The sequence below is a fragment of the Mauremys reevesii genome, linkage group 8 (genome assembly GCF_016161935.1).
Source record: "Mauremys reevesii isolate NIE-2019 linkage group 8, ASM1616193v1, whole genome shotgun sequence".
In the NCBI taxonomy this organism is placed as follows: domain Eukaryota; kingdom Metazoa; phylum Chordata; order Testudines; family Geoemydidae; genus Mauremys; species Mauremys reevesii.
This window is the reverse complement of record NC_052630.1, coordinates 71,692,659-71,713,585: the sequence shown is the minus strand read 5'-3', so window position 1 is coordinate 71,713,585 and position 20,927 is coordinate 71,692,659. Positions and strand designations below refer to the sequence as shown.

Genomic DNA, 20,927 nt, shown 5'->3' with positions numbered 1-20,927 from the left:
TTGCTGTTTATTAGCATCTTAGGCTGGTTAAAGTTCACAACATGGAAGAACTTTGGTTCACTCAGGCCTAAAGTCACAACTTTGGTTTACTTAGGCCTAGGGACACCAACACAACTATAAAAGGTTAATTTATTCTACCATATTGTGTATAGCTATGCAAATTACAGTCTGGATTAGTATCCTTAATTTGAGAATGTTATTCAAAACAGACTCTGCAGCTGTATAATGTTTGGACATTACTAATCCACACCAATTTTGAAATATTTATCTATAGTCATAATAAGAATGTTCCTTGAAGTCACTGGGACCTGAGGTGCCTACAATTAAATATTTGCAGCACTGGGGACTGAACATTCTCTTTTTGTATATTGAAAGCAATTAGTTTGTTGTCCGTAAACATCTCTTACCCTCATTAATGGCATAGGTACCTTTAGAAATCAAGTTCCTCCTTTGTGGTCCCAACACCTAATAGCTCCTTATAGTCCACTGAAGTTCTGCTGCAAACTTCCCTTGCCGCAGAAACAAGCATACTCTTGAAACATAAGCCAGTTTCCAGACAGTTATAGCAAACAACTGTTTTAAAATGTTAGCAGCCCCGCTTCTTTATGATGAGTTTTTGGGGCCTCCGGCCTGGCTGATCTTATGCTCTGCTGCTCTACATTCTTCACACATCTAGGAATGCACCTTGGAGTACGGTGGAATAGGCAATAACGAAGCACAGTCAAAATATGCTGATAAAGCGGAAATGTAAACAAAGGGAAGTGCTCTTAGTTCTCACTGACTTCAGAGGGGCCCGGGTGTTCAGCGCCTGGCAGGAGTGGGGCCAAGATCTAGGCACCTTTCCTCACCACCATCCCCTCCCACTTCTCTGCGGGCCGGCCTGAACGTGCTCGCTTCCCCACACTGAGGGAGAGTCGGGCCGGGTCTATCGGCTCTCCGAGCTGCTCCTCACAGCTAAGTCGCCCCCTAGACGCCGCAGTCGGGAGGGGGCCCCGCTCACTCTGCAGCTGCCAGGCAGCCAGTGGCATTTCAGCGCTGGCTGCAGCCTCCGCCGCTAGCTCAGAGCCCGGCTGCTGCGCCCTGACTCTCCCCAGCCACGTGTTACCGGCTCCAGCTCCCTCCCTGCACGGTGCCCGGCCTACGGAGCCTGTTCCGCCGGGGCCTCGCTGTCTGCGGAGCCCAGCCAACTCCCCATCGTCTCGGCCGCTCTTCCCCGGGGAGGCGCCGCGGCTGCCTGTTGCCCATGGACGGGGGCAGGGTGGAGATAGATGGCGGGGTCATGGAGGGGGTGAGTACAAGGAGCGGGCCCTGTGGATCGGCCCGGCCTTCCTGGTGGGACAGCACAGAGCTGGGCTGCCGGCGGCTCCGGGGCGGGCCGGGCTCTCGCGGAAGGAGGGGAGAGCGCATGGATGGCCGGCTGGGCCCCGGGCTGTGCGGGGTGGTCCTAGCGGGCTCCCGAAACAGCCGGTCTGCGCCTTGGGGATTCAGTGTGTGCTGGGGTGGGGTGGATCCTGGCTTGGCTCCCGTCCCTGGCTGGGGATGGAGGTGCAGAAGGAATTGGCTTTAGGGCCTTGATGGGAAAGGGGTGTGGGGCTAGCCCGTTTTAGAGGCTTGGAGGAGCGAGGTGGAGGTAGACCCCTCCCTGGGTGTGGGGCTAGCCCAGCCATCCCTGCCCAGTGCTCCGTGGGGCAGCTGACCACCTGACTCCCCCTTGCAGGGTGGCCAGATTTTGCGAGTCTCCACAGCCTTGAGCTGCCTGCTGGGGCTTCCCCTGCGAGTGCGGAGGATCCGAGCTGGGAGGAGCCAGCCTGGCCTCAGGTAAGCTTCCCCCAGTGACCCAGAACTGGGAGACTTTCCATTAAAATGTGTTGAGGGAAAAACATGCCTAAAATTGTGAGGGGGGTCAGGCGAGCATCCCACTCAACACACCTGGCATTGGCTGTGTCTACACTGATCCTTTGCTCAAAGTCCTTCTGTGTTGTTGTGACACTAATGCAACTCCAGCAGAGGTAGCAGTGGTGGCAGTGCTAGTGTAAGTTGGGGCATGGGTATTTTTTTACCACCACATTGCCTAACCCTACCTATATCAAGGTTTTGAGGACACAATAATAATAAAAATGCCACCAGATAATAGTATTCTTCTTCACTGCAGCTACACTAAGGCTGCTGCAATAGTAAGAGATTTTTAGCAAAAGGCTATTGTGTCAAGAAAGGATCCAAGATTGAACTCCAGAAACTCTGAAGTCCTAACCTGTTCACGTGCTTCATGTAAATATATTAGCTTCTGGTGTACACTTTTGGCATCATCTATATAGTTTGTCATGGCAAAAGAATATTTGAATTTGTTTCACCTAGGAGGGCTTCTGTCCCCATGACCCTCCACTTGGGTCTGGCTGCCTGATTCCCCTTCCCATAAGAGATCCCATCAGTTACACCTTGTTATAAAAACATAATATGACAATATGAGATTTCAAATATGATCAAAATTGTAAAATGTCTTGCTGAAACACTGCAAAATATTCCATCCCTAGCAAGGGAGACTGCAAACATGTCTATAAACAACGTCCCCAAATAATGAGTCTCCCCATACCAAGGCACAAAGATCTGAATGTTTTTACATAGACTGTTTAAGGAGCTGATGGTTAATGACTTTTTATGTGGCTGGTGTCCATGTAGTACCATGTAGGTTTTGCTTAGGACACTTGGCAATAATTTTAGAAACAGAACCTGAAACAACAAAGAGAGGCCATATTTGGTTTTAAAAGATTGTCTGAGGCTATGTGCTTTCTTTTCACTGTAGAAACTTCACAAATATTTGTCACATGTGTGTACCTATCGAACTCAATTTAGTACACCTCTACCCCGATATAACGCTGTCCTCGGGAGCCAAAAAATCTTACCGTATTATAGGTGAAACCATGTTATATCAAACTTGTTTTGATCCGCCGGAGTGTGCAGCCCCCCCCCCCCCAACCGCCCCAGAGCACTGCTTTACTGCATTATATCCGAATTTGTGTTATAGCGGGTCATGTTATATCGGGGTAGAGGTGTAATTGACATTCTTGTCCGTAGGCCTCTTCTGCTCCCTTCAAAAACTACTGTCTGTCTTTGATTTGTGACGTACTACTCTAATCACAATGTCACAGTTACAAGGCTATGGCATATAAAAGCCAACAGAGCTAATTATACTTATTACATTATTTTAATTTGAATCACAGTGAACGGAAACTGGTCCCCTAGCAGTTGTATACACCACACATTGTTTATATATTTAAGTTGACAGTGTCAATTTGAAACTAGTCAGCTTCACCAAAATCATTTTGGTGAAGTTGACTTGCCCTGCCTTTGAGTACCCTTGCACACTTCAAAAAAAAGTTTTGACCATGTTTTCCTATTTTATTTCCCCAATGTTTTTCTCTCCTCTTGTTTTGTGGAAGACCCACACAAATAGGAGAGTGAATGTCTGCACAGCAGGAGCTATCAGGACAAATATTGCTGGAGAGCTCTGATCACCCTGCTGTGCACCTGACTCTAAGATGTGCTTGAGTCAAGTGACTGCCCCTGATTCTGTTCCAGTCCTCCTCTCTGGCTCCATATAGGGACTGGAATGGGGGGTCTTCACCTTTCCCACTGCATTTTGGCTCAAGCTTTAACAAGTTCTTGTAGGGAAGGCAGGGGATTCCTGCTGCACCCCACCTTAGTCCCATCTCTCTACCCTGTCCTGCTCCAGTGGAAGAGAAACAAGATCCCCACTAATTCCAATACGCTATTCTGGTTCCTGTGGTTTACAGGTAGCCATGAAACTCTGTGGGAATCAGTTTGAATTTCTACTGTTTTGGTTTGGGCTGAAGCTTGCAATTGTTACACTATTACTAAATATGTAATAGTTCTGTAATGTAATGTGGGTGAGTTGGCAGTCTGATGTATGTCTTAATATAGTATTATGACTTGAAGGCCTCAACATCTGTCTGGACTAGAGATGATTCGAGATTTATGTGATGGGCAGCTGGATGGTGGAGAAATTGGTTCAACAGAAATAACCTTCACTCCTGGGAAGATCAAAGGTGGAACCCACATAGCAGATACCAAAACAGCAGGGTATGTGTGTTGTAATACCTACTATTAACTGATGTAATAACTAGTTCTAACTGTTCTTCAGTAGTTTTTAGGTGATGGCAAACATTAGAAAAAACAAGGAAATTCATGCTGAGGACTGATACTATTTCCTTAATCCATGCTATTAGTAATGTAGATGTACAAGGGAAATAAACAAGAAACCCATGTTAACTTCCCCCTCAAATGAGAGTGTATGCAAAACTTGATTGATCAAAGATAAAACAAAAATCTTTGGGAAAAATCTTTATTTTCAGGCTTGTAAAGAAACATCAATGACAAAAAGTTACTTGTTAGGATTTTGGCAGGGAAATATATGTTAGAGGAATGTCTAATGTCATTTCACTAATGATTACCTTCAAATTGAAATATTCCAATTTATATCGTATGTAAAATACTCTTGAAACTTCACTTGCTGACTGATATTTACTGGTTTAAGTGTATTATGCCTGCATTACCTGTGAGTGTTTTCCAATTCCATTTTAGGAGTGTGTGCCTCCTGTTGCAGGTAGCAATGCCGTGTGTGCTGTTTGCTGCTTCCCCTTCAGAACTTCGTTTAAAAGGTGGGACTAATGCTGAGATGGCTCCACAGATAGACTACACAGTGTTGGTAGGGATCAGCTTCTTTGACTTATTAAATCTTTCAGGTGCAAAAGTAACTTGTGTACTTCTGTATGTTCCTATTGCTGCTTTATATCATCAGTGGTAATTGTAGAGCGGGGGTAGGCAACCTATGGCACGCGTGCCGAAGGCGGCATGCAAGCTGATTTTCAGTGCCACTCACACTGCCCGGGTCCTGGCCACCAGTCCTGGGGGCTCTGCATTTTAATTTAATTTTAAATGAAGCTTCTTAAACATTTTAAAAACCTTATTTACTTTACATACAACAATAGTTTAGTTATATATTATAGACTTATAGAAAGAGATCTTCTAAAAACGTTAAAATGTATTATTGGCATGCAAAACCTTAAATTAGAGTGAACAAATGAAGACTCGGCACACTGCTTCTCAAAGGTTGCCGACCCCTGCTGTAGAGTAATCAAAGCAATTTTTTTCTTTTTTTGCTGTTTCAAATGTGAAATTAAATATTATAGCCTCCTTTCTATTTAAATGCTAAAATATACAAGTGAAAAATGTGTTTGATATATTAATAGTACAATATTTCCATACTGTATGTTTAAAGGGCATCAAATGCCTCACAGAATTCCTTGAAACACAAAGAAGTCTGTCTTGTCTATTTCTCTTTTTATTTTTAGTTGCTAAAGATAATTTGAATTAAAAGTCTCTGTTCTAGAAATGCTAAGCATTAATAGGGAAGGAGGGGAACAGGTCCTTAAGAGAATCTCTCTTACAAAATGGTCTGCAGAATAAAATGTGGAGATCCCGATCTAATTCATTTTTCATGACATTGAATATTTTCTATAGTGTATTTTGAGATCTTCACTGTAGACCAGTGTATATATATATATATTTCTTTCTGGGGATTGAATGGTAGGGTGGGATGTGTTAAATGCAAAATAGTTCTGCATTTTTAAAGTATGCTTTAAACTCCTCAGGTCTTTAAACCAATAATTGAAAAGTTCAATTTCACCTTTGACTGTGACATAAAAAGGCGGTAAGTTATACTGTCATGGCTTTTGAAATACTTTGTGCTGGGGGCAGGTCTCTAAGTGGAATGTGAGTCCTTTATGTTTGAGTGCTTTCCAGCCCCATTTTGTCCACTGAATACAAAGGAAATGTTTCTTCTGACTTCAGTGGAAGTTGTATTAGACCAGCTAAAGGCCTTCAGTTTACCCACCTACGAAAAGAGGATAAGATATATCTACTCATGGTTGTTGAGTGGCTTAATTAATGTTTGTAAATTGCTTTGAGAACATTAAATGACAATGTTTTTTAAATGCAAAGTATTATTTTAATTTCTTATATAGTGCTTACCATGCTAGCTGCTTATAGTCTCTACCCCAAAGAGCTTACGGCCTGTTCTTAGACATGGCTCAACAGATGAGAACAAGAAACAGTAGGGTATGAGAAAAGAGGAATAAAACATGGATTACGCTAATAAGCAGGGTGGATAAAAATTAATGATCAAAAATTGGATTTTTAATTTAAATTAGATTTTATTTAAATTAAATGCAGGTTTATTTTTTAAAACTATTTAAAATTAAAAAAATTTCAACCTATAAGGCCCAAATTTATTATAATCTTATTAAGATTATTTACATTAAATACAAAAACATAATATTAAGTAGTATTTGCTCGCTACCAAGTTTTAAAGGCAAACCACTGACCTAGTGGAAGGCACTGGCTAAGCACCTGGAATCATAGTCCATTAAAGTGCTAAATTAGCCTTTGACAACTGTGGCGCCTCTTCTGCAGGTGCAGAGAGAATGTTTTCTTCACTTTAGTTTATTCAGCTAGTTTAGTTCAATGACTGTTTCATTCAAAATTAAGAAACCAGTTGGGAGCTGAAAAAGCAGGAAAGATTATTTTCTTCTTCCAGTCTATGAATAAAAAACTAGCTGTAAGAGGATGAGATCTGCTAGTTCTAAAATCTTGCAGGAGATGGTGACAAGAAACAATCAGTTCAACTCACTAGCAATATATAATGCTTCATTTGTTTAATAAAATCAGTGACTTTTAAAGCAAAGCCTGTTTTATTAGAAAAAAAGTTTATCAGAAGTTTATGTATCCACCATGTTTAAGGTAGTTTTATTGAATAAAAAATAAAGGCGTGTTGTGCATTTTTAATTGAATTTGAATTTCCACCCAAATAGAGCTTGACACCAAATAATCACAAGTAAAAAAAATAAGTCCTCATCTGGTAAATAAGAATTGCATGATTCATCATTTTCTGACACAATAAAAATATAAAAATTAAGAACCTGAACAAATGTAAGTTAAGCTGTATAATGCTTAAATAGATAAAATGTCCTCCTGGTTAGCAAAAAGAAGCACCAAATAAAGGCCATGTTTAGTTGCAAATATGTTAAAATAATGTTTTAATGAATACCAACTAATAAGAATCATCCTTTCTTTAGGAAAATTAAAATTGATGATTTTAAATCAAGGTTTCCTGCTTGCTGATTTAAATAATTATGAAAATCAGTGTTTTTAATCAATCTACCCCAGGGGTCGGCAACATCTAGCACGTGGCTCGCCAGGGTAAGCACCCTGGCGGGCCAGGCCAGTTTGTTTACCTGCCGCATCGGCAGGTTCGGCGGACCGTGGCTCCCACTGGCTGCGGTTTGCCATCCCAGGCCAATGGGGGCAGCAGAAAGTGGTGCGGGCAAGGGATGTGCTGGCCGCGGCTTCCCACCACCCCAATTGGCCTGGGATGGCCGAACCTGCCAACACAGCAGGTAAACAAACTGGCCCGGCCCGCCAGGGTGCTTACCCTGCCGAGCCGCATGCCAGAGGTTACCGACCTCTGGTCAACCCTGTTAATAAGATTGTGCAATTAATTAGGTTCATTCTATGCATGTTGAGTGTAACGCTATGTTTTTATTTTTTGTACTCATTTCTATGGTACACATCACAAATTTCTAAGCCACTTGATCTGTCTAAAATAGCATGTTAAGGATAAGACACACACTAGCAAACAAATATGCTAAATCCATTTTTAGTTTTCTTGCTTATAGGAATAACTTAATTTGTAATGTCATGCACCCCTTTTCTTTCCATTTAACCATATCTGATACCCATTTTTAATAGGGGCTACTACCCCCAAGGTGGTGGTGAAGTGATAGTCCGAATGTCACCAGTCAAACAGTTAAGCCCAATAAACTTAACTGAACGTGGCACTGTGACAAAGATACATGGAAGAGCATTTGTTGCTGGAGCCTTGCCGATTAAAGTGAGTGCCTGTAATATTACTAGAAGTAAGGGGATGTAATTTTATATAGTGTAAATAAATATTATACAATTATTCATCTATTAAGCAATCTTTATAAGTAGTTCTATAAATTTATTGGTATTTTTTTTCTGTAGTTCTCCACCTGTAAACCCAGGCAACCATAGTACAATGAATCCAACTGTACAGACCTTCCAAGGAGAGGAAAATTATAACAAATACAAATTTAGAGAATTCCAGAATGAAGTATTATTATATAGATTATGGAAGCACCCAAAATGGTAGGAGAGAACATTGTCCTTGTTGTAACCATTCGGAAGCCCTTGGCAGAGATTCAAATAGGCTTTCTCTCAACCAGAAGTGATGGCTTTGATGCAGAAATCTCTGGTTGAAATTGTCTGTCCTGTATTATACAGGAGGGTCAGGCTAAATGAACCTAATGGCCTTTCTGGCCTTGAAATCTTAAGAACCTATGAAAATGTGCTATGAACTTTCCAAATACTGAGGTATTTAGAATCTCTATCCCAAAGAGCTTGTGACTGTGACCTAAAATAGCTCTCCGCTACATAAAATGTTGTGATTTTTTTAAGATCGGATATCTCAAGCTTTATCAGGGCTAGATATAAAATCCTTATCTTGTAGAATGGGGGGAAATCCTGTATTTCTATTGGTATTTAAGCTCCTATGTACAGCTTTAAAATCTGTCATTGGTCCAGGACTGAATATTACCTAAACTTTGTAGGAAAACTGCACGCTGAGGGGAAGGAGGATAAGTTAGATGTCATCGTACAGTTTGTAGTAGTGTACAATAATACATGAGGTACATTCATTTTAAAAGCTAGTCTCCTTATAGCTTGGAATAACATTATTCAAATGTGCATTCATATGATTAAGTATATAGGGAAAATGTTAGATCAAATATTTATTTTAACTACTGTACCCGGTTCTTTTTTGTTTTACCATGCTAGCTAGCAAAAGACATGGCATCAGCAGCAGTGAGATGCATCAGAAAAGAAATCAGGGATCTTTACGTTAATATTCAGCCTGTTCGAGAACCTGATAATCAAGCCTTTGGAACTGGAAGTGGAATAATGTGAGACAAGACACAAACCTCCTATTTACTTATTTTACTGTGTTATTAGTTGAGAATATGGTAATGTCCTTCTGTAACTGAGAGAGGTAGTAAACAAAAGAAAGCAATACCCCTTTCCTTCATATTAAGAATAGTAATTAGGGCACTTTATAATAAGCCAAGAAATTTATATTTTTATTTCATCTTTGGCAGGAGAGGTTGGTGTGTGTAAATCTTTTGCTAAGAATTTGTCAGGAGTTTGAATTAAATACATGTTAACAAAAACAAACTAAAACTTTGTTTTTAAGCATCTGACTGAAGCTTGAGCAGTTGAGAGAGGGAGGGATTTTTAGTTTTTTAATGTTATAATCTCAGTCGTTCTCTAGCCATTCATGGAGTTCTCTAGCAAAAACAGAGTACTCAGGACCTGGTATTTCTCATTTAAAAGCAGGAGACATTTTGTGCGTTTGGCATAAATGCATGCCTGTTTCATATCACAGAGATGCAAAAAAGGGAACAAATGTTATCTCCTTTGCAGATCACTTTTTTTTTAAAGTAATTGAAATACGAAAAACTATATTGAAGCCACATTTAACATACATATTTAAAGACAACACATTTATAATATAGTTACGAGTTAGGTCACTAACTATGCCTAAATATATACAGTATGTGCAGTGTGGGTAATTTTTTACTATGAGGATATTACATCTGGCTTCTCTAGCTTTTTAATATATATAAAATATATATAACCTTCCATGCTGAATTTCTGTATTTTCTATCCACGTGACTGTGCTTTTCTGACATGATACCTCTTTCAGCCTGGTATCCTCTAGTGTTACGTCAGGGTTGTCAGTTGGTGCTTACTCAGAGGAGTACCATCTGCTGAGTGAGCAATGAACCTCTTCCCCACCTGTGTATTTTTTGCTTGGACATTTCCCATCCAGTTAGTGAGATCAGCCCTAGAAGTCAAAGTGTATGTTTCCATTGACTTTAACAGGAATTGATTTGGGACTCAAGTACTGATCATACCAACCATTCTTATCTTGATATCATAACCCAGTGTGCTGTGGTTGCAGATAAATGCCTAATTGCTATCTGGTAATTTACTTAATTGTTCTGTTTAGTATTGTTGCAGAAACTTCAACAGGTTGTCTGTTTGCTGGATCATCACTTGGCAAAAGAGGTGAGAGTTGTGTAAAGTATATCCTGTTTTGTGCATTTAGTTTCCTACTGGATATTAAATCCATATTGTTAGTAACCAGGGGCAACAGACATTCACGGATTTTAGTTTTGCTTTATAGAATCTTAAACTTTCATTTAAAAAAAATACAATGTCTTTACATCCATGTTTTTTCTGCAGCATGGTGAATCAATCAACAAAGTTGTGAACTTATCCACTTATTTTAATGGATTGTTAGAGATCACTGATTTGGGAAGACTTCTGGATTATTAAAACATACACACTGCACCCCAATTCATCTGATGTAGGATTTGTCTGAATTTAGAATTCAGCCCCTATATAAAGCAGAATATATATGTTAAAGGTGTAGGAATGAATTTGATTTAATTGGTATCTTGTTTGGCTAATGCTTCTCAAAGTGTAAGGAGGCCTAGACTCTTCCCAATGCTGAGGAAGCAGGTACCATATTTATACAGATGCACCAGTGGGATGATAGATCACAGTACTCAAAGAGTGACAAGTGAACATTTGAGACGAGAGTGTGGCAATAAAAGTGTACTTAACTGCCTTCTGTTTCCTGTTTTTTCACATTCTACAGTGAATGAATATTATAAATGTTCTGGAGCTTCTTAATCTTCCTGAACTCTCTCCCTAGGTAAGAATTCTGACAGGGTTGGAATTGAAGCTGCAGAGATGCTGCTTGGAAATCTTAGGCATGGGGGAGCAGTGGATGACTATCTGCAAGACCAGGTAAGAATCCCATACACTGACTTTAAGATGAAGTTAAGGCAGCAAGTACACAGCAAGCGGGTTTGACTGTGTATTGAATGTACATCAAGAGAGGGGAAAAAAAAGTCTTGAATTTCAGAGTTAAAATTGCATTTCCACAGCAAGCCACAGATTTACATTCAAATAGCCACTACAGCCATAACTTTAGGAGGTGTTCAGGGGTCTCCCAAATCCAGTCATCCTGAAGTCAGAGGGGAGGGGCTAGTAAATACCCTTTTCCGGTTCCCACCCCTTAAGTGTTAGAAGGCTCCATGGAGGGGACCTCGCAGCATGAGTAGAAATAGCAACCCAGCACGATAAGCCAAAATGGACTTTTTAGGAAGTTTAAACAAGCCACTTAAGCCCATGGGGAAACACTTATGACACCTGGAAAGGCTCCTGAGGCTCAAGGAGGAGTGTCAACTAGTCTCCTACGACTCACTTGACGTTTCCTCTTCCTGCAGACCTCAATAAATCTAGAGGAAGACTGTGGGAATTCCCTTCCCCCACCTCCCCACATCCACTCTCTCTAGATCCCCCCTACACAACAGATCTAAGGTCTGCAAGAGCAGGGCTGTCTTCCCAAGTGCCTCAGGAGGTGATTAGGTGAGAGCAAAGGAGAACACACTGAGGGAACATTCTTCTCCATCTTGTTACCTGGCTCCATGCAGGAGACCTGGGGAATGAAGAACCCTTCAGCTTTCTCCAGCTACACTAGCACCAGGCCAGGGTGCTATTTAGCACCAGGCCAGGGAGCAACAATCAACGTGCCAGACTGGTGTTTCTAACTCAAGTCAAATTACTACATATGTGTGAATACCTCCTTTGAGTGTGTCATCATTCAGAAACCTCATCCCCAATGTCCTGTTCAGCCCGAGGTGCAACCTAGCAATCTGAAGTCAGATGTGATTTATTTATTTTTTTTTGGTGTGGATTTTAGCAAGGGGGCTAGAATCAAGATTGCAGCTGCGTTACCATTATAAACTTAACTTGAGAATGGCTGTTACCACTCTATAATATACATTGAAGAAGCAAACCTACTTACTTTCAGTTCACTTGTGTGCTGCTTTGACACTGTCATGGAGCAGTGTTATGGAGCTGTAGTAATGATTTAAAAACTAATTATATTTTTTTTCTTCTTAAGCTGATCATTTTCATGGCATTAGCGAATGGGGTATCTAGAGTGAAAAGTGGACCAATTACACTTCATACTCAAACAGCTATACATTTTGCAGAACAGCTAACAAAGGTGAGTCCAGAGCATGGAGAATAGTACTATCAATGGGCATTCATCCCGTGGCTTAGGCTTAGTGTGTAGCAAGCCAGAGCATGAATCTTTGTGGTGTATGTGAAATGAGTTTGGCGTTGAGATACAGGTGGTCAGAACACTGCAGTTTTTACTAATTACTGGCAAACACCCCTGAAAATAAAGAACTGTGTGTTTAGAGTTCAATTTTAAATTCCTTGGCATTGGTTAGATGCTTTCACAACCTTTAATTAAAAATATTTTCAGTGGAATTAATTATATATACATGTACATCTGTTTGACTAAATATAATATTATTAGACATCTAATATTCTGGGGCTGGTTTAACTACATTATAAGTTTTCTAATACATTGTCCTCATCGTTGCAGGCTAAATTTACTGTGACAAAATCAGAAGATGAAGATTCCACTAAAGATGCTTACTTTATTGAGTGCCAAGGAATGGGGATGATAAACTCAAACTTGTAGTTTTTCTTTAAAGAAAAATCATACCTCTGATGTATTGCACTACATTTCAGTTGACATGCTACACAGTGGGAACAGGAGTTACTTTATCATAAATAATTGGTTTGATTTAAATTCAGAGATGATGTAGTGATTTTGTGGTATGCTGAGAATACTTCCTGTCCTTCCTTTGGCTGTTAACAGCAAAATGAGTACTGATGAGATAGCAAATGGAATAAAATGCAAGTGTTCAGGAGAGCTGAAACTACAGTTGAGTAGCTTTAAGGATGAGTGTACCAGAGTTGATAACGATCATTACAACTTTTAAAAGTTACTTAAATGACACAACCATTCCCCTTAAAGCATGTAGGATTATCGTGTGGGATCCCTTACATATTTATATTACAAAATAGTTCATTTCTATTCATCTATCAACCTTTGTCTCTAAAGTATTCGTTTCTGTAGTCATTTTGATGAAATTGATATGGAAAAAATAAAGCAATTTTCTGTGTACTTTAATTGGATATTTTTTGCTTATGATCTCTCCAGCAGTTTGTTAAAGTGAGGTAGATTCATTAGCTGTGAGTTAAGTTTTTTGCAAACACCATCTGGAACTTCTTTTCAGTTATCCAGGAAGGACCGTAGACACTCTGCTTTAAAGTACATCATCTTTCTTGCATTAAGGGGTCAGCTCTACAAGTCTTCTGTGCAGTAACCTGTCTTTGTTTATAACTTTGCCTACACTTGCAGCAACGTGTAGGGTGTGTGTAACTATATGCCACAGTGAAAGATAGGCTGCATCTACACTCTCTGTGGGGTGTAGCTACACACAGCATTGAAAGGCTCTGGTAGCGGGGAGGGCTCCAGCTGGGAGTGGGAGTGAAGATGAGGAGCTTTGGGTGTAGGAGGGTGCTCTAGGCTGGGACTGAGCAGTTTGGAGGGTAGGAGGGGGATCAGGGCTGGGGCAGAGGGTTGGGGCCTGGGGAGAGGCTCAGGGGTGCAGGTTCTGGGTGGTGCTTACCTCAAGTGGCTCCCGGAAGCAGTGGCATATCCCTTTCCGGCTCCTATGCAGAGGTGCGGCCAGGCGACTCTACATGCTGCCTCGTCTGCAAGAGCCACCCCTGCAGCTCCCATTGGCTGCGGTTCCCGGCCAATGGGGGCTGCGCTTGGGGCAGTGTGCAGAGCAGAGCCCCCTGACTGCCCCTCGCACAGGAGGGCCATGCTGCTGTTTCCAGGAGCTGCGTGGAGTGGCCCCCTCCCTGCTTCCCGGCAGGAACTCGAGGACTGGATTAAAACAGCTGGTGGGCTGGATGCCGCCCATAGTTTGCCCACCCCTGGCCTAAATGTTGCATTTAGGCATCTACAGTGGCCCTTAAGCACCTAAGTCCCTTTGTGGATCTAGCCTGAAGTGACTTACACAAGATCACACAAGAAACTAACTGCAGCAGAAGTAGGGTGACCAGATGTCCCGATTTTATAGGGACAGTCCTGATTTTTGGAGCTTTTTCTTACATAGGCACCTATAACCTCCCACCCCCGTTCCCAATTTTTCACACTTGCTGTCTGGTCAACCTAAGCAGAAGCAGGAACTGAACCTAGATCTCCAGCATCTTAAATAAGAGCCTTAACCACAAGACCTCCTTCCTACTCTAGATTGTGTCCATGTTATTTGATTTTCAGAGCTGCAGCTCAAGTGCAGTACTCTCATTTCTTTTATGTTCATTCAGATCATTGGCTGCAGTTGCTTCACTGTGCATTTTAATTGGGATTAAAGCATTGAATTTAGGACTGTAGAATGCCCAACTGAAGCTAGGAAATCGCTCCATATGTATCTGGTTAACAATATCAGCCTCTCCTTACAACTTCTTTCCTCTCAGAAATCTGTCATGCACAGAAATTGGGAAGGATTAATTCTGTAACCAATAGAAATAGCCCTTAAGAAGGTTGTATTTCTAATATTAGGAATGGCCTGGTGGTGGCAGCAGGCAACCTAATAAACCAGTGTTGTATGAATTAAAATTTAGTTTTAAAGTTGATATCAGGAGCACATTTCTCAAACACCATTCCAGGCTCTTGATTTTCAATGGTAGTACAGGGAGATGAAAGACCCAGAAAATACTTATCCAGAAGTGGAGAAACTTGAAGGGAAGCATACATGCAGCTAACATATAGTTTCATCAAAAGACACTGTTCTAAAACAGATGTTAAATAAGTCTTCCCTGGGATTTTTTTTTATTTGCATTACACAGGAGATTAGCATACATTCCTTATTTTCCAGAGTTGTAGGTGCTGTAGAAAAACCTAGGATAGTGAAAAGAGAGAGGGAACTGATTGTGAAATTTTAATTTTGACATCTCTGAAGATACTAGCTGGTGTGTATCTTGGAGTAGGGTGCGCTGTGAAGACTCACCCTCAGTTTAAACTAAAAAAACAAAAACAAAATTGGGTCAATTCCTCCAATGTGGCCATGTTCCACTCAGTGTCAGTGCAGGACATGAAAATAAGAAGAGGCAAAAATGACTGTTTTTCCTGATATCAAGGCCAGTTTGGTCCCAAAGGCAAGTCAGAGCAGTGTCAGAGTTGCCATAAATTATGCTCAGCTATAGTAACCCCCAAGGCATCATTTTAACAGCTGCTCAACTTGGGGAAGCCAAGAGAAGGTGGCAAAGAATCAGCTATCCACTTCTACATTACCTAGGAAAGTCTATGCCTGGAGAATCCTCAGGTAGCTGGCTTTTGGGGCTGCTTTCCTCTGAAAGACTGGCACCAAGCAGCCATATTGGAGCCCAGGATTTAAGTTGCTCTAAAATCCAGAACAAGAATTATGATCATTATGACATGTTTTAATTCTAGACCCTGTCATATATTAGGGTTTCAAAAGTTTGAAACAAAACAGAAAAGCCTCCTCTAACGCAGTCACCTATGTATTCAAAGGCAGGATTTTAGGGCAATATAATTTCTGGATTATAAATGGATTAATAGTTTTATAAGAGTACCCTATCAAAGACTTGATCAGTCATAGTTGGATCTCTCTTGGTATGCAAATAATCCAATTTAGAGTTCAGTGCTAAGCACTTTAAACCTTTGTGTAATGTACTTCACAAGGGATATTTACATCGACATTCTTTTTCCAAGATGTCCACATTTACTTGAAAAGAACCAGGAGTGCCTACCTCCCCACATACTGCAGTTTGGCAACTAATGCCTTCCTGTCAGATTAAAAAACCCACCAATAGAAATTCTTTTAAATACTGTTTTTCTTACCCTATAATCACTGCTACATTTTAACAATCAAAGAGGAATGTCTTACTTTCCAACCACAAAGGATCCATTAAGCAACAATTGTACTTAGGATAAGTTAATTCTTAGACATTTTGAAGATTAAATGAATAACTCTTGTAATACTAAGAAAAGTCCATGAATGAAAGCATTGGTACATTAATCTACGTCTTTTAGATTTATGTAGTCCTTTATATTATTTTGAGTGTGTATATGACACACACTGCTTTAAAGGTAGTAGTAATATTTAGGATTAGCACAGGTATGATTTAAAAAAAAAACAACCCACACCCTTTGGCCAGATGTGCAGAATGTGTAAATTGTTATAGCTTCTTTGCCTTCTGCCCCGATATGTACTACTTGCAAATTGAACAAAATAATATTTTTTCTGAGAAAGGTATGGTCTGTTGGTTTAAACCTGGAACTGAGAGTTGGATAGTCCTAGACCTTTCACTTGCCCCCTCTGTAGTTTTGGCAAATCACTCCATCTCTCTGCCTCTGTTTCTTCATCTACAAACGGAATGGTATATACCTGCCCCATATGGAAGAGTAATAAATGGTTAACTTTAAAAGTATTACTATTCAAAGAGACCTTGGGTACAAGATGTTCTGTGTAGTATGGTAATTCTAATGGTTTTCACAAAAACATTTACAAAAATTAATTTAGCAAAATGTGAAACTCACCCCTTTTCTTCACTCCATTCATTGCTGTGAGGTTTGTTTAGAGTCATTATGGGACATTTAAATACTAACGTTAAGTACAGACATTTTGTTAATAAAAACAAAATGACATTCCAATGCAAAACACTCACATTAACATGGCATTGATTTTATGTGTACCCCTTCTGCCAGTGTCAATGGTAGCTACAAAGGCTGGGTTCTAAAACATAGAAGGGTTCTTCTTGGAAAATAACACAACAACTTGCGTGCCCACTCAGTCTTTGATTTCAGCTCTGAGAAAAATAAAATAAACTCTCCAGATCAGTGGTTCTTTCCGACTTAGGAGGACTCTTGAGTTTATTTGGAATATAAAACAGGAATATTTTAATAAGGGAAAAGGGAACACAGACAAAAGAATAGAGCTGGGTGAAGAAACTTTGGTGGTATCATATAGGACATCAAAAAAATAAAAATGGTTTGCAAAATGAAGTCAATTTCACTGGAATTTTGTTTTGGAAAAAAACATGGAAAGAAAGTTCAGACAGCACCAAAACTGCTAGGAGTTTATCCAAAGCCCATAACCACCACTGCAACCAGCCACAATAAGTGTCCATGGCTGGAAGTCCAACACCCTGACTACCCACAGTTCCACCCAGCTGAAACCCTACTCACAATTTGAGTCAGGGCATATGGTGTGGCCAGTCCTCTGCTGACCCAGCTCTAGTCCCATCAGAGCTGCTCAGCCTGGTTCCACCCCAAGGCACCACCCTCTGGTCCAGCCCTTGATTCAACTTGCTTCAGCACTGAATGGGTCAGGGTGCAGTAAAATCTGCTCCCCTCTGCCAGCACTGCTGTGGAATCTACTCCACTGGTCCAGAATCTGCTTCCCCCTGTTGCTGGTCCAGCCAGTACTCACCAGAAGTGAGCTCTCTCTCAGTTGCTGTTCTAAGCAGTACTTATCAGCTATCAGCTCTACTGCATAGTCCGTTGCTGGTCTGATCAAACCTTATCTGTAAACTCTTCCTCACAGTATAAAAGTTTTTCCAGATGATAGAAATCTACAGAAAACTGTATTCTTAGATAAAACCCCTACTCTTTAGACTAAAGTTTTCACCTCTAGAGCAAAGCCTTTTCCCTACCCTAGCTTCATTATCCACCCTTAGTTTACATCTTGTATCCTTATGGTGACCCCCCCTCACCCAGGGCATAGTTAGCACAGCTCCTATACCCTTTCTTTAGGCAATAAGAATAATTTCGTATCACATGCATTTAAAACAAACTTTAATCAAAACAACAAAACCAAACATGGTAGAATTAGTGATAACAATATGCAAATTAAGCTGATCAGAGTTGGTTTTTCCCTTCTCATCAACAGAGGGCTCCATCCCCTAAATCCTCTGACCATGGGGCTTGTATATGAATTTAAATTCACAAGTCAAAATATGGGTTACAATTCTCTTAGTAAATAACATTCCTACATTGCACATGCTGTACATATTTAGATTTACATGTCACAGCACAGTCATAAAAAATTCCAGGTGTGAGTTAGGTGTTAGTAGTTAGTTGTTATATAGCTAATTTTCTGGCAGCTGAATCAGAACTTGTAACCATCGTGCATTAGCTAGAGTGTTCACCTTTCATGAATATCCAACTGAAAATCAGGTAAGTTGACTTATTGTGATAAGGCTAGACTAAATTATTTGTAGGGAATTTATTAATATTTTGTTTAGTACAAGATGAAAGATCACTTGCACCTGCTATATAAGTATGCCCTGAGTTTTCTTATGTTATTTAGGGTAAATCAATGTCTCACATAAAAACATTACTGTGAGTATTTAGTTAAGGCTAAGATGGTTATATTCACAAATAAGCTCCTATATGTACCATGGAATCAGATGTGGTTAGTCATCTCAAATTGTCTTAAGTGCCCTATCTAGTATGTTTCCACTGGATAAGAATTAAATTTTTAAGTGAATTTAGTGGTCGGGAGGGTGGGGGGTGGCATAGATCAGCGTTCACGTTGCACTCCCCAGCAGTACCTGGCCCAAGCCAGGGAAGCTAGTGATCCAACCAGCAGACCAAATTCAGTAATGAATCCTGGTCACATTGTACATATGCTAAGAAGAAGCGTGGTCAGAGAAAGATATCAGATTAAAAGATCTGGAAACTGAAGTCCTCAGCCAAATAAATTCATTACATACAGCCTCTCTCTTACAAAAATTTCCCCAGATTAGAAAACGATGAAATTCAGTTTTGATTAAATTTCATTCCTCCCAAGAAGAAAAGTAAATCTTTAAACCTTTTCTCATCTTGCTGTCTGAATAGAGTCATCAGAGAATCATAGAATCTCAGGGTTGGAAGGGACCTCAGAAGGTCATCTAGTCCAACCCCCTGCTCAAAGCAGGACCAACACCAACTAAATCATCCCAGCCAAGGCTTTGTCAAGCCGGGCCTTAAAAACCTTTAAGGATGGAGATTCCACCAACTCCCTAGGTAACCCATTTCAGTGCTTCACCACCCTACTAGTGAAACTGCGTTTCCTAATATCCAACCTAGACCTCCTGCACTGCAACTTGAGACCCTTGTTCTGTCATCGGCCATCACTGAGAACAGCCAAGCACCATCCTCTCTGGAACCCCCTTCAGGTAGTTGAAGGCTGCTATCAAATCCCCCCTCACTTCTCTCTTCTGCACACTAAACAAGCCCAGTTCCCTCAGTCTTTCCTCATAAGTCATGTGCCCCAGCCCCCTGATAATTTTTGTTGTCCTCTGCTGGACTCTCTCTAATTTGTCCACATCCTTTCTGTAGTGTCGAAGAAAACTCAGTTCTCGCTTTTTGTTTGGGTGCAGCAAAATTAAATACTTTATTATTTCTCCAGTAATTACCATGGAGGGAGAGAGTGCCATAGGACACAGGGTCCTGGACAGGTCTCTCAACTGGTAAACAATTACATCAAGCCTTTATACCGTTGTTTCAGACAATTTCTAGCAATAATACAGACAGTAAAAAGCAACAACTACATTTTGTTTATACATAAGCTTTTCTGCTATCTCACTAGAAAAACAAGACTGCAAGACTGCATATTGCAAGGTCGTAATAACTTTCACACAATTCACTCTGTCTTACATTATCTTGCTTCCTCACGTCACCAGGGTCACAGTTAACCTAACTCATGCTAACTAACATTCATTAAGATCTCTTCAAAACCTTGTTACTTATTTACTGGCTTCCACAGTAGTGAGGGGCCCAAAACTGGATGTAATAGTCCAGATGTGACCTCACCAATGCTAAATAGAGGGGAATAATCACTTCCCTCGATCTACTGGCAATGCTCCTACTAATGCAGCCCAATATGCTGTTAGCCTTCCTGGCAACAAGGGCACACTGCTGACTCATATCCAGCTTCTTATCCACTGTAATCCCCCGGTCCTTTTCTGCAGAACTGCTGCTTAGCCATTGTAACCCTCCTGCCTGTCAGAGTTGGCAGCAACAAGGGCCAGGTTCAGTATTTAGGGGTTCCGTTTCAATAACACAATGCAAAACCTGCTCGAGCCCCCACCCAGTGACCTGGGACAATTACATAACACCCCTCTGGGCACCTCTAAGAGGCAATACTTCCCCTCTCACAAGCACGAAGTCTGAGTGTAGCAAAAGCCTTTTAATAAAGGAAGGAAACAGTGCAGCATTATCTTGTGGAAACACCACAAACGGGATTTATAACATAAAACATGAGAAAAAGACCCATTCCCAAGTAAGTTTGGCAGTGTCCTTTTCCCCTCAGGATCTTAAGTCCAGCAACCCAACAGCCACCCCACCCACAGTTTCTGACGTTGGTCAGTGCAGCCCCCAGAGTTCAGAAGTTCCTCTGCAGAGTTTACCTCCCAGCCTGGGTGGAAGTGGGGGTAGCTGTGAGGGGGGGATTTCATATGCTCCGCTGCTTGGGTTGATGGCCGATTGCCATGCCTCTCCCTGGAGTTCTGCCGCAGTCTTCACCGCCAGCTGTGTCTCTCCGCCAGTCGCCCTGCTATCCGCTCCGCTTGCCACACCTCTGCTCTCCGCTCCTCTCTGCTAGCCGTCCTGCTAGCTGCTCACCAACTTGTCTTCAGCCGCCCCCCCCCCCCCCACTTAACACAGCTCTCAGCGATCTCGGCTCTTTAGTGACTTCAGCTCTCAGTAATTTTAGCTGGTAGTAGGGAGCCTTTGCTAGTGCACCACTAGCCCAAAGTAGGTTTAATGCCTAGACCCAGGTATCAGTGATTTCAGCTCTGCAGCATGTAACAAGACTCCTAAT

General features: G+C 41.1%; 2 protein-coding genes and 1 long non-coding RNA gene across 3 annotated transcripts in view; 1 reads left to right on the top strand and 2 right to left on the bottom strand.

Annotated features, from left to right (window-relative positions):
* DBT (dihydrolipoamide branched chain transacylase E2) overlaps positions 1-12,082 on the bottom strand; it is a 32,991-nt gene extending 20,909 nt beyond the window's left edge. Inside the window, exon 1 of the mRNA XM_039484716.1 lies at positions 12,032-12,082. Within this exon, the coding sequence (XP_039340650.1) occupies positions 12,032-12,067 (36 nt within the window). The 5' untranslated portion in view covers positions 12,068-12,082. The remainder of the gene's footprint in view (positions 1-12,031) is intronic.
* RTCA (RNA 3'-terminal phosphate cyclase) lies at positions 769-13,216 on the top strand. Its single transcript, XM_039484725.1, has 11 exons — positions 769-1,288; positions 1,718-1,818; positions 3,955-4,098; positions 4,600-4,723; positions 5,670-5,728; positions 7,825-7,966; positions 8,932-9,056; positions 10,163-10,221; positions 10,874-10,968; positions 12,131-12,235; positions 12,623-13,216. The coding sequence occupies exons 1-11, from the start codon at positions 1,244-1,246 to the stop codon at positions 12,719-12,721; spliced, it is 1,098 nt and encodes a 365-aa protein (XP_039340659.1). The 5' UTR covers positions 769-1,243; the 3' UTR covers positions 12,722-13,216.
* A 1,809-nt stretch (positions 13,217-15,025) lies between these two features.
* LOC120369830 lies at positions 15,026-15,501 on the bottom strand. Its single transcript, XR_005583450.1, has 2 exons — positions 15,392-15,501; positions 15,026-15,119 (listed from the first exon to the last, which is right to left on the bottom strand). It is a non-coding gene; the product is annotated as an uncharacterized LOC120369830 (long non-coding RNA).
* Between the last annotated feature and the right edge of the window lie 5,426 nt (positions 15,502-20,927).